Source organism: Oreochromis aureus, linkage group 7 (assembly GCF_013358895.1).
Source record: "Oreochromis aureus strain Israel breed Guangdong linkage group 7, ZZ_aureus, whole genome shotgun sequence".
Classification (NCBI taxonomy): domain Eukaryota; kingdom Metazoa; phylum Chordata; class Actinopteri; order Cichliformes; family Cichlidae; genus Oreochromis; species Oreochromis aureus.
Genome location: NC_052948.1, coordinates 15,460,518 through 15,474,797, shown reverse-complemented (window position 1 = coordinate 15,474,797; position 14,280 = coordinate 15,460,518). Strand labels below are relative to the sequence as shown.

Below are 14,280 nucleotides of genomic sequence, written 5' to 3'. Positions count from 1 at the left end.
TGCTAGATGTGTTATGTCCCATAACTACCAAACGCAACTTAATTTCACAATATCTTTGTTAACATTGCATATTACGATGTTGTCATGAACGCACCACGAATCGTGCCAAGTTTGAGCAGATCTCAAAATATCTGGATGGGTGTTGAATGCGCTGGCACGAATGAATCCACCATGCTGCTGACACCCTGCACACTGTTTCTATCGCTTCCTTTGGGGAAGGCTAGTTCGCTAGCCGGGTAACCAACCTAACCTAGTTCATAACAGCAGGCGTTACATCACTTTAGTTCGTGTCACACCTGTGAAATAACGGTCTAAAGAAGTTGACCCTTTTCAGTCCATGTAACAGGCACTGTGGCATTAGCATGACACTCTGACCTTTCTAGCTGTAACAAACGTGCAGAAGATTTAGTGATTTAGCAAATTTGTGTTTCAGAGAGGGGCTGTCAAGACGCGACTGCTTTCAACACGCACTGTGAGTAAAACTGGAAAACTAGTTAAACGTTGCTTTGTGGTTCGTAGTTAGTCGTTTTAAATAAGCTGGCAACGATACCTGCAAATTTGTTTTTCTTAGGAGTCACTCTGCCTACTAGCTCTGCAGCGTCGGCTGCTTGTCGTTTCCTCTTGAAGAAAATGCTTAGTGAATTTGGTTAAGGCCTAGCATGCGAAGCTAACAGTTACCTATTTACGTAAGCTAACTAGATACAGTGTTCATACAAGGTACCTTTATAGCATTAGCATTGCATGGTAGCTTAAAATACCAACACATTTTCGTGTGGTGTACAGTGTAAATATTTAGACTGTAGTGGCGACTATCTAGTCTCGTCAACGAGCTGCTGTGCTAATGCTAACTGTGACGTTGGAGTATTGAGGCGTTAAACCGGCCTGTCTTATTCAGCGCAGTCTGTTAGCTGTACGATGCTAACTTGACACTTTTTTGTTTGTTTAAGGAGTTTGAGACAGAAGAAAAGATGTCCTGTCCATGTGCTTCGGCTGCCAGGTTGTTCCTAAACACTGCTAACAGAGGTACGAAAGGGAAGACGCACACACTCCCTGCCCTACAGCTGCGTTAAGCTGCATGACATTGAGCTATTTGCTTCAACTTGTGGAATCAGGGCCCCAGCTGACCTAGATTACCGTTTGTTATGACAGTTCTGTAGCTAACGTCAACAGGAGGTGAAAAGGTAATTCATGACAGTTTAGAAGCTAAAGTTAGGACAATGTTGTTACATCACCTACGTTTTCGTATTTCAGATTTTAGACCAACAATACATATGATTTCATGACAAACAACAACAAAAACATATGGAGCGATTTTACCCCATGTAAATACACTTCTTGCCACAGATCGTGAAGTGCTGCTCTTAATAATATACATGAAATAGAAATATGGTCTTTGGTATTATGGTATTTTATGATTATAATATGTAGTATTACACATGTTGTTAAAATGCCCTTTTAAATCTTTAAACGTTTCTAAAAAAAAAAATGTTTTACTTTTAACCTTTATTTTCCCATTTCCCAGACACAGATGAAGCCTAATTGAAAACTAAAAGGATGTTGGTCTTTTCTTTTTTCTTTTTTTTTTTAAAAACAGGACTGTCATGCTCTCGGATTCAGTTGTTTTTTCTGAGTCGTCACGGATTTCGGGAAACTCATTTGCCTCCTCGGGTACGTGTGAGGTCGTTTTCAGAGACCTCTGTCTGTTATGGCTCTAAAGATGGGACAACCAAGGATGGTGGAAGTGATGGTGGAAAGGTAATCTTTATTTGCAACATTTTGCAAATGTGGATGTACACAACCTAGTTAAAGCAAAGGATGATAATACTTTAATTTAACACGTGCTAACACAGTTGTTTTTACACAGAAGAGCCTCAGTGAGGGGAAGAGAATGTCTGGCTCCGGAGGATCGGGTAAGGGTGGAAGCCAGCTACGCTGCCCTAAATGTGGGGACCCCTGCACACATGTAGAGACCTTCGTATGTGAGTACACACATTACTCTTCAACAATTATTTACAAATGATCTAACTGTTGAATGTCATGTGATGTTGTGTCAGTTGTGGAAATGTTTGTGTCACAGATGTTTTCTTAAGATATAAAGTTGTTGTTTACCAGTAGTTAAAAAACAAACCAAAGTAAACAAACTGATCATAAATAAATACATGGTATTATCATTGCTGGAATAAATGGCTGCTGTTACTGGATTCCTCTCAACATGGATGATGAGCAGGGAGAAAAAAAGATGGATTATGGATTAGACGTCACTTAAATTCATGATTTAGTCAACTTTCGTATTTCTCTGTGACACAGACCTTTGTGCGTGGAAATAACTATAAACACTAGTGTAAACACAGGAGATGAATAGTGCACCACAAACCACCACTTCAAGTATTTTCCTGGCACAGCTTGTCAAAATAAAGATGTGGATATAAACTGTGTAATGTCGGTTTTATTGCTGTCTCAGGAATGTTTTAGATTTTGTGGTGCCACATAAACATTTTGACTCATAGCTTTAAACCAAGAAGGGCTGTTAGGATTGTTGGATGTGTGAGAAACATCTTGAACACAGGTATATTTGTTTTTACGACTTTCTGACTTTAAATCGGCCAATCATAGTGAGTACTATCAAGTAAAAAACACATTTACATCAGCTGCATCTGTTTTATTAATTTTTATCTTGGCAATCTAAATCTACAATACACTTTCAGACAGAGAAGTGGTTTGTAATGTACAATTTGTGAGCTGTTTAACAGTCTGTCCTCTTATAGACCACAGGGAAAAGGTGGAAGTTTGTTTTGATGCTCAAATTAAAACACAAACCAAAAATAAAAGCTTGTATGCACACAGTCTGTTTTTCCCACAAAGGCATTCTCTGTGGAAAAATAAATCCATCATACCAGAGGCTGGGCTAGGCATCACATGTGTCAAATTATTTTCTCTACATTACTTGTTATTCCTGTACAATATTGAGTGGGGGGGCTTTGAAATCATCAGGATTTCAGCATTGATTATTTGTAAAATGTGGTCTAATTATTATCATAAAACAATTACAGTTGCAACACACTTTGACTTGGTTAATGTAAAACTTTACACAAAGTAGTCATTTACAGTTGGGGCCATGAATGAATTACTTCTCTGACAGCTACTGAGAGTCAGGTGTTCCAGTTAGGAAGATAAAACTTGAGTTGCAGGTTATAAAGGTCTTTATAAACAAAGGCCTCAGAAAAATCGATATCTGGGTTTTCATTATTTCACAATAAGACAAACAAATGCAGGTAATGTTGAACTTTTTCTGTTGTCTAGGGGTGGGTGGTCCACACCACATTAGTCAGTCAACAAATCTCAGAAATATTCATGAACGATCTATAGCTTACAGAGGAAATGAAAATTAGCAGCTACAGGAAATCTCTGATGAGGTTATTGGGGAGTTTATTTTCCTAAGCCTGTAGCCTAACTGGACCCTAAATGAGCATGTGTTGACTTTGACTTTTATTGGTAATCAAAGCTGAACAGTATTCAAAACAATGAAGGATCAAAAACATAATAAGGTGCAGTTTTACACTTATTCCATATTTATTTTAGGTTTCAGCATCAGTGGGATTAATGCACAAGTTTATGTTGAAGTGTCTTTAAAAATTGCTTCAGCTTGGTTTAAAAATGTTTCTAACACTGTATGTGGTGTTTTTTTTGTAGCATCAACACGATTTGTCAAATGTGAGAAATGTCATCACTTCTTCGTGGTGCTGTCTGAAACGGACTCTAAGAAAGGGCTAAACAAAGAGCCAGAATCTGCTGCGGAGGCAGTGAAACTGGCATTTGCTCAGAAACCTCCTCCACCTCCAAAGAAGGTAAGAAACTGAAGCAGGAAGCAATTTGTCAAAACAAGCTTTTAACATTCGATTGGGAATTTGATTGTATTTTTCTCCTGTTGTGAAGGATAATTTTTTTTTTTTTTTTTCCTTCCCAGATATATGCCTATCTTGACAAGTATGTGGTTGGCCAGTCCTATGCAAAAAAAGTGTTGGCAGTTGCTGTGTATAATCACTATAAGCGCATCTACAATAACATCCCCTCTGGGAGCCGACAGCAGGTGGAGGTGGAAAAACAGCCATCTTTAACACCTCGTGGTCAGTAGCAGTCTTTTCTGTAGACACTGCATCATTCTGCATCTAAGGATTTGTTTCAAATAATATCAGCCATTAGTGTCTGATGGAAACGACACCTGATTTGATCTTTAAAAAAAAAAAAAAGCTTATAAAACTCCCTTTTCGGTATTGGTAGATAGTGCTGAGATTAGTCACATTTTTGGGTGAAATTCTAGTCTTCATTTAACACCAGACAAATGATCCATAAATGAACAAGAGCTGAAATGTAATATGAAACTTTTAAAAAAATGAATGCAGCAGATTATTTTTCATGATTTCAAAACTAAACCTCAAAGTGAAAATACTCTGTGCTGAATGTCTTTCAAACATGGAGTAGAGAATTAGTGAATTCTAAGATGAATTTGGACACAGCAACAGTATCTCCTAAAAGCAAAGCTCATTTAAATAAGCTGGTAATAAATTAACAAAATATGATCACGCAAGTTTTCACTTTGAAATGTGTTCATGCCAAATGCCAAAATAAATAAGCAGACTTTAAAGTTTGCCACATTGAAAACAATTTAGTTTTAATATTTGCATGTTAAGAGTATCAACGGTTACTCTTGAAACGTCCTTACAAATAACCTTAGAGAGGTTACAGCTGTGGCCTGAAATTATAATCTGTATTATTTGGCATTTGTTCAATATTTATCATATGATTTCATAAAGCTCTTTTTCAGCGACTGCATTGATAATGTTATAATGGTAATATATCGGCATTAGTGTTAATAATAATATTGATTTAAGCACTTTCACCCTCTCCCTGTAGAGCTAGAGATGAGAAGACGAGAGGATGAATACAGGTTCACAAGTAAGTGACTGTCCTACTCGCTGTTATCTTTTATCACTTTTGAAGTCACTTAATCAGCAGTTTGTTGTTTTTAAGTTGCACAAATGCCAAAGTGTACAGACCGCTGTGACAGTCAAAGGTTTGTTTTACCTTTTTCAGAGCGATTACATTTTTTTAATGTATTTATGGCCGTGCCCAGTTTAAAAAATTATGAACTTTGAACTAAAATGATTAAGGAATTTTGTTAACATCAGATAATAGGGTATATTTACAGTTTGTAACAGTGACCTTTTGTATAAAATAAAGAGAAATTGAACCAGTAAAATTACACCCATCAATGACTGACAGACCAGACAAGCAGGTGAAGTTGACCTTTGACCGACTTTCAGCCGTTTGCTAATTTTAGTCCAGCTGTCCTCAGTAACTCACAGTGACACTGAACAGGGTGTGTGTATTTTTAGCCCTTGCTTGGAAACTGTTACTATACACAAATGGTCACATTCATGATCAGTGAATGGCATGTTTGTCTAACAGTGAGTCAAAGGAATGCATTACATTGCATTTTTAGTGATTTATGAAACAGAGTTTTTACAGTTCTTTTTAGTAATGAAGTGTCCTCTTTGCTTGGCTTGTTGTTGCAGAGCTGCTGCAGATTGCAGGAATCAGCCCTCATGGAAATGCTCTCGGGGCGTCCATGCAGCAGCAGGCGAGCCAACAGGCACCTCAGGAGAGGAGAGGTGGGGAAGTCCTGGACTCTACACACACTGAGATTAAACTGGAGAAGAGCAACATTATTCTGCTTGGTCCAACTGGTTCAGGTAAGTTGGTTTGTAATACTTTTAAGTCGATTCTGTCAGATACACTGTGCAATGTGTTTGTATTATGTCCTTCCCCAGACAATTTTATGATTCACATAAATTTTCACAGGAAAGACATTGTTGGCGCAGACACTGGCACGTTGTCTGGATGTTCCATTTGCAATTTGCGACTGCACCACACTAACTCAAGCTGGATACGTGGGAGAGGACATCGAGTCGGTTATTGCCAAACTCCTGCAAGATGCCAACTACTCAGTGGAAAAAGCACAGCAAGGTGGGCAGAGGGACTTTATTTACAGAAAGAGTTTCCAGTGTCAGAATGATACGTATGTTTACTAAGTAAGAAACTGCCTGTTTTGAAAACACTGAGCACAAGCAGCAAGCACCAGCAGTATCTAACACAAACATAATCTCGTTCCTCCCCCTCACATCCATCCAACTGTTTCTTTAATGTTAACATGCAATTAATAATAATATTTCATTTGATATAGGAAGTCTCAAATCATTACTTAAGATTAAAAATTAAGACAAGTGTAAGATTAATGAGCAAATATTTGAATGTCAGGATGTTTGGTTTACCATACAAGCCATTGTTTTACAAAGTAATGAACCTGATTGTTGAACAGATTGATTTATGGTGACCCTAAAGAAAGCAATCTCAGTGGTATTTTATAAAACAAGGCCTAAACTGCGACACCAAAACTCACTAGTAATTAGATTATAGGACTGGGAGTAGATAAGATTAGAGTATAAACAAATTAAAACGGTACCATAGGACTCTTGTATGGAAAACCACTTTGTGAAGCTTAATCATTGAGAAGATTAATACTGCTTCATTTTCATATACATTACTGAGTTACTCTGCTACAACACATCTAAAAACTAGAATGCTTTTTTCATGTTGCATCCTTTACTATACTAAAGAATGTGTTTATGGCTTTACCATGTTCGATATACTGACAAGAAGAGGAACAGGTTTAAATTAATTGGATTTCAGATTAAATTAACAGGTTAGCCTACACGTGCACTGTACTCTGCACTGCATGTTTACAAGCTTTCAGCATGAATACTGGTGAGGTGTATGCACCAGAAAGCGTGAAATTGGAAGAAAATACTAAGCAGTCATCCACAGGAAGCTCATCAAAGACAAAAAGTGTCTCAGGCAGTGTCTTGGTAAGACATTAAGCTTTGTTCTCCTGTTTCATGTGCAGGTATTGTGTTTCTGGATGAGGTTGACAAGATTGGCAGTGTTCCTGGAATCCATCAGCTGAGAGATGTGGGTGGTGAGGGAGTTCAGCAGGTTAGTGTGCAAACTTTATGCAGCAGTTTGTTTAAAGGCTGCAACAAATTATTTTTTGATTATACTTTTATTTAATTTAGAGCTCATATGTTTGATTTATTCCTCCTTGTTAAAGTTTTAGCACAGTCCAGGTGGATGTTTTGAGATTTTTTGTTTGTTTTGTCCGAACACAGACAGATTTTGTTTACATTTGTGACCTTGCGGTTTTCTGTTTGTTATTGTCTGTATTGGTCAACTGAGACTTACAATCACTTTTTCTGCTCTGTCAGGGTTTACTTAAACTTCTGGAGGGTACAGTTGTCAATGTTCCTGAGAAAAACTCCAGGAAACTGAGAGGAGAAACGGTGCAGGTTGACACAACAAACATACTCTTTGTTGCATCTGGTGCCTTTAATGGACTTGACAGAATCATTAGCAGAAGAAAGAATGAAAAGGTAACCTTGACAAGGCTCAGACGTATTGCACGCCAGCAGGTGTTCAGCCTGTTTGTTATTCCTGCCTCTAAAATGCTCCTTGTGTTTCATGTCTGTCCAGTATTTGGGTTTTGGAACTCCCTCTAACCTGGGGAAAGGGCGCCGTGCAGCCGCTGCTGCAGATCTGGCAAACACCAGCGGTGAGACAGACACCGTAGCAGAGATCGAGGAGAAGGACAGGCTGCTGAAGCACGTCGAGGCCAGGGATCTAATTGAGTTTGGAATGATCCCAGAGTTTGTTGGCCGTCTTCCCGTTATCGTTCCTCTGCACAGCTTGGATGAAGACACGCTTGTCCGGATCTTGACTGAACCACGCAATGCTGTAGTGCCCCAGTACCAGGCTCTGTTCAGCATGGACAAAGTAAGAGTTCTAATATTGTAGTTGCTGCAGCGCTGTGTGGGTGGTGGGGGTAGACATTCTCATATTTGGGCTGCTGTGTTTGCCCAGTAGGGTTTTCTTGAGTCAAAATACAGCATTGTCCTCTCAAATATCTGCACACACTCGTTTTATTTATAATACAAACACTTTCCAGAAAGTAATCTGATGCATGTACTTTCTTGTTTCACTGGTACCAAAAACTCATGTCTCTCTAAACACGGCCTCTATTTCTTTTGTTAGATCAGATGTACAGAAACATAATAATACATTTGTGTTTGTGAGTTAAATGACTTGATTTTTAGAATTAAAATTAAATGGTCAATATCTTTTGTTTCAGTGTGATCTCAATGTGACTCAGGATGCCTTGAGGGCAATAGCAAGAATGGCTTTGGAGAGGAAAACTGGAGCTCGTGGCCTCAGATCCATCATGGTATGTGATTCTTACACAAAGTGCCAAACTTTCATTTTTATTTTTTGTTCTTGTGTGGTGTAAAGTGAAAACTTGTCTTCACGCACAGGAAAAACTCCTCCTTGAGCCCATGTTTGAGGTGCCCCACTCTGACATCATGGCTGTTGAACTGGACAAAGATGTTGTCCAGGGAAAATCCCAACCCAGATATGTCAGGTCAGTACCTCTCCTCACAGTGTCGGGGGTAGATGGGTCATGCTACAGATCAGTTTTCTTAGACAGAGTACACAGCGACTCAGTAACTGAAACTCAACCTGCATCCTTTATTTGAATTTCAGAACTCCTGCCAAGGATTCGGCAGAAGAGGAATACGACTCTGGCATCGAGGAGGACAACTGGCCTCGGCAGGCAGACGCTGCTAACAACTGAACCATTTTACCCTAAAGGCCATGCTGTCGCAAATCATTAGATCACAATGAACCTTTTGGATACCAAGTTTGGTACCAACTCTTTTATTAAAGCCCCTGACGAATAAGCTGTGGACACTGGTGGGGGGAGGGTTTTTGTGATGAAGTTAAGAGAGTGTAACAGCCTTGGGTCCTGTGCATCAGATGTAGATTCTATAGTGGTGCACTGACAAGGTGGACCTTAAAATATTTCAATCTCTGGGGATTGTTAACATTTTATCTATATAAAGATAATGAAATTTTATTCATGGAAGTATTTGTAGCTAGTTTGTTTTTCCTTTTTGTAGTGAGGGGCTATAATGGTAAGGGAAGCAAATGGAAATTATGGGATCATACTGTACACTTGCAAACATGGGATGCTGAGAAAGACCCGATATGATGTTAACATGTTAGCTGATGCCTCATCAGGGCATCATATTCCATGAGCACATCAATATTTTTGATGTTTTCTTTTTCCTTTACCACCATTGTAATAATGGTGCTCACAGTGAAATCAGCTGTAAATGTTTAGGGACACTGCTTAGGTAGCATTTGTAAGCAGTTTGTATGACATGACCTCTAATTATTAGAACATATTGTGAGGTATAATGCACCAGCACACTAATTACAGCAGGTGAGACACAATGGTGACCTTTTAAACAGCCAGAATGGTTATTTTCAGTTTTTGGCTTTCTCCTTTAGCACACTTTTTAGGGAATGTATAAGTGTTTACTTAGAGACCTCTGTCTCACAGAGGGCTGTTTCACAAAGCTGGCTAGCTGGGTCACTTTTGAAGTATCAGTGAAATAGCTTCTGAAGTTTTGTTTTATAAAAACTGAACCGTGTTCAGATGCTCTCTTTCCCGTTAATGCTGGCTGCCCCTCCAAACCTGCTTTGTCAAACACCCCTCAGAGCTGCACGGATATTTTTTTATTTTCCTCACCTTACCTTTAGTGATGTAATATCCTGTTACTAAATGGTACTTCAGTACACGTCTGTAATCAAGCCTCTACTTAAATGCTCTGACTGAACCATGCTGCTGTGCTCTTTAAAATGCTGTTTGTGCTTTCAAACTAGATTAAACTAGATTTGTTCCCCCCTTTGCTTGAAGCTTCATTTTATTTTACTAAAGTTTTCAGAGGTCTGTTACAGAACCTGTACCCCCCACCCCCAAAATTTTGTGAATCTTAAATTTATTGTGATTGTTTAAAGTGTACAAATAAAATGTATATCTCTGTACAAATTTTTAATTGTTCTTTCATTCTCATTTAAGTTTGAGGTGTGATAAAACCTTAAAATAAATGAATGCAACAGACATCACAATGTTGCGATGCACTGTTAGGCTGTCACCTTTATGTAATCAGCTAATCTCTGGAAAGTATCATGCTGTGCTTTGTTTCCTGATACCTCAGCATTTCCATAATCCTCCTCCTAGTACACAGGAAAGTCACAAAGTGTCCGTACGAAGTCTTTAATGTGGCCTTGAATACAGGTGGAAAATGATACAATCTGCTGAAAGGGATAAAATAGTGAAGTTTTAATAGTAATACTTATATTTATTAGAGACAAATGTATTAGATTGTTTTTCAGAATGTAATATTTATAATTTGTTTTGGTGTTACATGGTTTAATTTTGATATGTTTGTTTGATATATTTCTAATGGCTCTATGACAGTGGGATTAAAGCAGGCACCTGAGGTATTATTGGTAAACAAACCCAGTGATGTCAGAGGCTTAGTGGCGAAGGGGTTTATCACGTCTGCTGTTTGTGAGTCATTTACTCCAAACACTTGCCGATTGTTTCAGAGGACCGTGGACCTGGAAGAACATATCTGACCAAGGTAAACATTTCTAAAAATAAAACTTTCTTTTAAACTTAAAGCTGGAGATACAGGAGCTCTTCATGTCTTCTGATGCAGGTTGGTGATTTGAAGCATTTTGGTGGTGATGAACATGCTGGAAGATGTCCCGTTTCAGACCCAGCTGGGTCCACTGGAGGAAGAAATGCAGCTGTTGCCTGCTCCGGACATTACTCTACCAAACTGCCGACAGATAATGAAGGAAACTGAGGTCAAACATTAAAAAAAATTTTCCAAAAATATCTCACTATACAGCCTGTGTGTTCTTTCTTGTTCAGTATCTGCTTGCAATTTATTTTCTCAGTTTAATTACTTGAAAATCCAGGGTTTGAGTTTTGGAGTTTAGCAAAGCTTTTTTTTTTTCATTTTAATGGACTTCTGAAGTTACAGATTCTAATAAGAGTTTAAACACTGCTGAAGACAATGTTCTCCTGAAACAATGTGCACGCTGTAATGTAGGATTAAGTTCAAATAAAAGTGCTAGATTGGGCTTTTACTGTGAAGCTGAAAATGTTTTTTATTGCACCTTACGAACATTACTGGCATAGGTCTTTTTCCCCTGGAAGAAAAGCACAGGTTGTATGATAAAATTAGTATATTTAGGGTCAAGTGCCCACTTGAATACTACACAGTTATTATTTCTGTTTTTAGTAACCCCCACACCTGTAAATGTCAGCTGTGAATAGGAGATAATGCTTCAAATCTTTATGATTTTTCTGCAGTATGGATTCAACCTGGAGAGATGGATTTTAACTGGCCAGCAGCCAGTGTGCCAGGCTCCATCCTGCCCACCTTACTGGTTGATGTTCAGCAGCCCTAAGGAGAGTCACAGAGTCACTTCCAGGAGCAGCGATCAGCGGGCCCCCAACCCTCGGCCCCGCAGCAACAGCTTGAACTCTGCAGATGCTCACTGGCTGCGCCATCGCACCGTCAAGTTCCTCGTATCTGACTCTGATGATGAAGATGGTTATCATGAGGACAATGAAATGTCCTCTACTGAAGATGCCCCTCACCTCATCAAGGGCAGGGAGCGGCCCCGGAGCGCTTCACTCAAAGACCCGATCTCCAGAGTCAAAGACATGCACCTTGGTGCTTCCCCTCATGACTGTAAGACTGGCTCAGCTCAGAGTTTCAGAGGTCACAGGGGCATGTCTTCTCCCCAAGAGTGCAGACAGCCTCTGCGTGTGCTCGAGCAGCACAGATCACAGCAGGCCAGCCCGCTCCCTCAGGGCCAGAAGAACATCAAGAAGAGGCAGCGCTCTTCAGGCAGGAAGTTGTCCCAAAACACACCACCCGCTGGACCTTCCCCACCGAGGCAACAACAACGACCCTCCTCTGCAGGGCCTGTTTTGAAAAACCGCAGAAAGAAGGTTGGTTTTTCTGAGAGCGTCACGTAACAATATAATACTTGAAGCAGGTAAAGCTGTTTTCTCTTATTTGTGCCTGGTCTTCCCTTGTCATCATCAGGTTCTGACGAGCGGTGTCTCTCGGGGGGTTTTCTTCGACTGTGCTGCAGAGCTTTTGACAGCCCTCAGCCAGGAAGAGAGAGAGTTACTTGAAACAATCACTGAGAAAGGCTACCCTTTGAGAACAGCTATTCTGGCGCTGCAAAAGACAGGCTATAGGAGCCCTGAGAAGGTTTGTACTACAGTAGGGTTACAACATGCTGTTTAAGGTTGCATTTTTCAAGGAAACTGTGAACTCTTAAGTCTGACTGAGTAAATTCTGACTTGAAATTAAAACTTTTAGGATAGAGCAGCACAGTGATACAGTAGTTAGCACCAAGAAGGTTCAAATCTACTAACCAGCTGGAGCCTTTTGTGTTTAGTTTGCATGTTCTCCTGCCTGTGTGGGTTCTCTGGCTTCTTTGCACAGTCCAAATACCTGCATGTTGGGTTAACATGTGAATCTAAATTGGCCATAGGTGTGAAAGTGAGCATGAATGGTATCCGTCTCCTTGTTAGCCCAGCAACACAGTGGTGACCTTATGAGAGGTGGGATAAGATATATCCTATTGTATTTTTATTAAAGACACTGGGGATCAAGTCTGGCCTCAGGTGCTCTTACTACTGAAAAGCCCCAAGGTATATGTTGACTCACCAGTATGCTTCAATTAAAGCATTCATTCCAGGTTTGGAGGACTGTCTTTAAAATCTGGAGGCAGAAGGGTATAAGTTGTTTGGGAGACATCTATATTGAGGGCCAGCTTGCCCCTGTCCAAGAAGACATTCAAGCTTTCCATTGCACACATCTTTCAAGTTTTCAAACTTAAGACATGTATCCTTTTTAAGGATGAACAGAAGCCCAGCCATGCGGTCTTGGATGGTCTCCTGAAAATTAAGCTATTTTCCAAAGGAGCCATGTCTCAACTCTACAGCATCCAACAAAATGTAAATGGTCCATCCTGAGAATCATTCCAGGCAGATTGGCATGTAAATCTGGATTGGTAAACATTCACAGTATCTCTATAAACGCTCAGAACATCTCGATACAATTCAAAGTTGTCCATACTTCAACTAGATTACGTAAAATATTCAAAGGCACTTCACCTCTGTGTGTAAAATTTTGAACAGAGCAAGGAACCCTATCTAATGATTTCAACAACAGTTACAGTAACAGTTCAGAAATGTTTTGGGGTAACTTAGAGTTTTTCCATCATGGCTTTAAATAGGGAATCACCAATCACCATGAAATTGGTGATCAAAATAAATCTTCCATTCACCATTGTCCTGTGGATTAACAATCTCACATTGTATTATGAACACTTATAACTCAAGTAATGTTATTTCTGAGCTGCCGCCAATGATCTGTTTGTTTTGTATACCTGTGTTTTTTAAGTATTTAAAAACCAATACACACATCCTTAAAAAACGTAATGGCATCAGAGAAAAGAAGAGGTTAAAAATACAACAATCACAATTATCCCTCACCTAATTTGCAGTACTTGGCAAACCAATGTTTTTCTAATGCATTAAAACATAAAACACATCTGTAAAGTAATAGTATGTAGGTCAAGCTATATCCTGTATTTACATTCCCAAATGTTAATGAATAGACTTCATAAAATTGTACACAGAAATTGATAAAATTCATGCTTTTTCTGCTATCGTCAGGTGCTAAAATACCTGGTTACCTGTGATCGTCTGTGTCAGTTGGGTTATGACCAAGCACAGGTGGAAGAGGCTTTGGAGATGTTTCAGAACTGCGAAAGCAAGGTAAATCCAGTTTTTCCAAGTCAGGTTGAAAAGCCAGCACCCGTCACACCCTATTGTAACTTGAATGAAGCAGCAAAACAATATCTTCTTTTTCCAGGCTGCTGAGTTCCTGCGCCTGTTGGCTCAGTTTAATGAGATGGGCTTCCAGCAAAGTGCAATCAAAGAAGTGCTGCTTGTTCATGAAAATCACCGTGAGAGGGCTCTTGAGGAGCTCATGACACGCATGGCTTAAACAAGTCATCACATTTCCAGCGTAAAGAAGGGAAGGACTTTCACATCCACTCACTAGAAGAGCACTCGTGAGAGCTCAGTTCCTCCAGACCAGTCCCCTACCTATAGTTTTATAGAAAGTTGGAACAATACTTTAAAAATTACAATTATAACTCTGGCAAGGATTTGCCTCTGGCTGAATTCAATTACTGCCTTTTGGCTTGCACTCAGCTGAAGTA

The 14,280-nt window shown here is 39.5% G+C and overlaps 2 protein-coding genes across 3 annotated transcripts; both read left to right on the top strand.

The window, feature by feature from the left end:
• Window positions 1–146: 146 nt before the first annotated feature.
• Window positions 147–10,000, top strand: clpxb (caseinolytic mitochondrial matrix peptidase chaperone subunit Xb). Of its 2 annotated transcripts, XM_031748088.2 has the most exons (15): window positions 148–472; window positions 948–1,023; window positions 1,595–1,755; window positions 1,865–1,979; window positions 3,691–3,845; window positions 3,965–4,124; window positions 4,912–4,953; window positions 5,574–5,750; window positions 5,860–6,024; window positions 6,962–7,050; window positions 7,320–7,484; window positions 7,585–7,884; window positions 8,240–8,332; window positions 8,421–8,527; window positions 8,650–10,000. In XM_031748088.2, the coding sequence occupies exons 2-15, from the start codon at window positions 969–971 to the stop codon at window positions 8,738–8,740; spliced, it is 1,875 nt and encodes a 624-aa protein (XP_031603948.1). In that variant the 5' UTR covers window positions 148–472; window positions 948–968; the 3' UTR covers window positions 8,741–10,000. The 2 variants fall into 2 exon arrangements, with proteins under 2 accessions (XP_031603949.1, XP_031603948.1); XM_031748089.2 differs by lacking the exon at window positions 4,912–4,953 and having other exon boundaries at window positions 147–472; window positions 8,650–8,788.
• A 1,308-nt stretch (window positions 10,001–11,308) lies between these two features.
• On the top strand, window positions 11,309–14,258 carry LOC120440846 (ubiquitin-associated protein 1-like). The gene is made up of 4 exons (XM_039614213.1): window positions 11,309–11,986; window positions 12,084–12,254; window positions 13,730–13,831; window positions 13,929–14,258. The coding sequence occupies exons 1-4, from the start codon at window positions 11,309–11,311 to the stop codon at window positions 14,061–14,063; spliced, it is 1,086 nt and encodes a 361-aa protein (XP_039470147.1). The 3' UTR covers window positions 14,064–14,258.
• The last annotated feature ends 22 nt before the right edge of the window (window positions 14,259–14,280 follow it).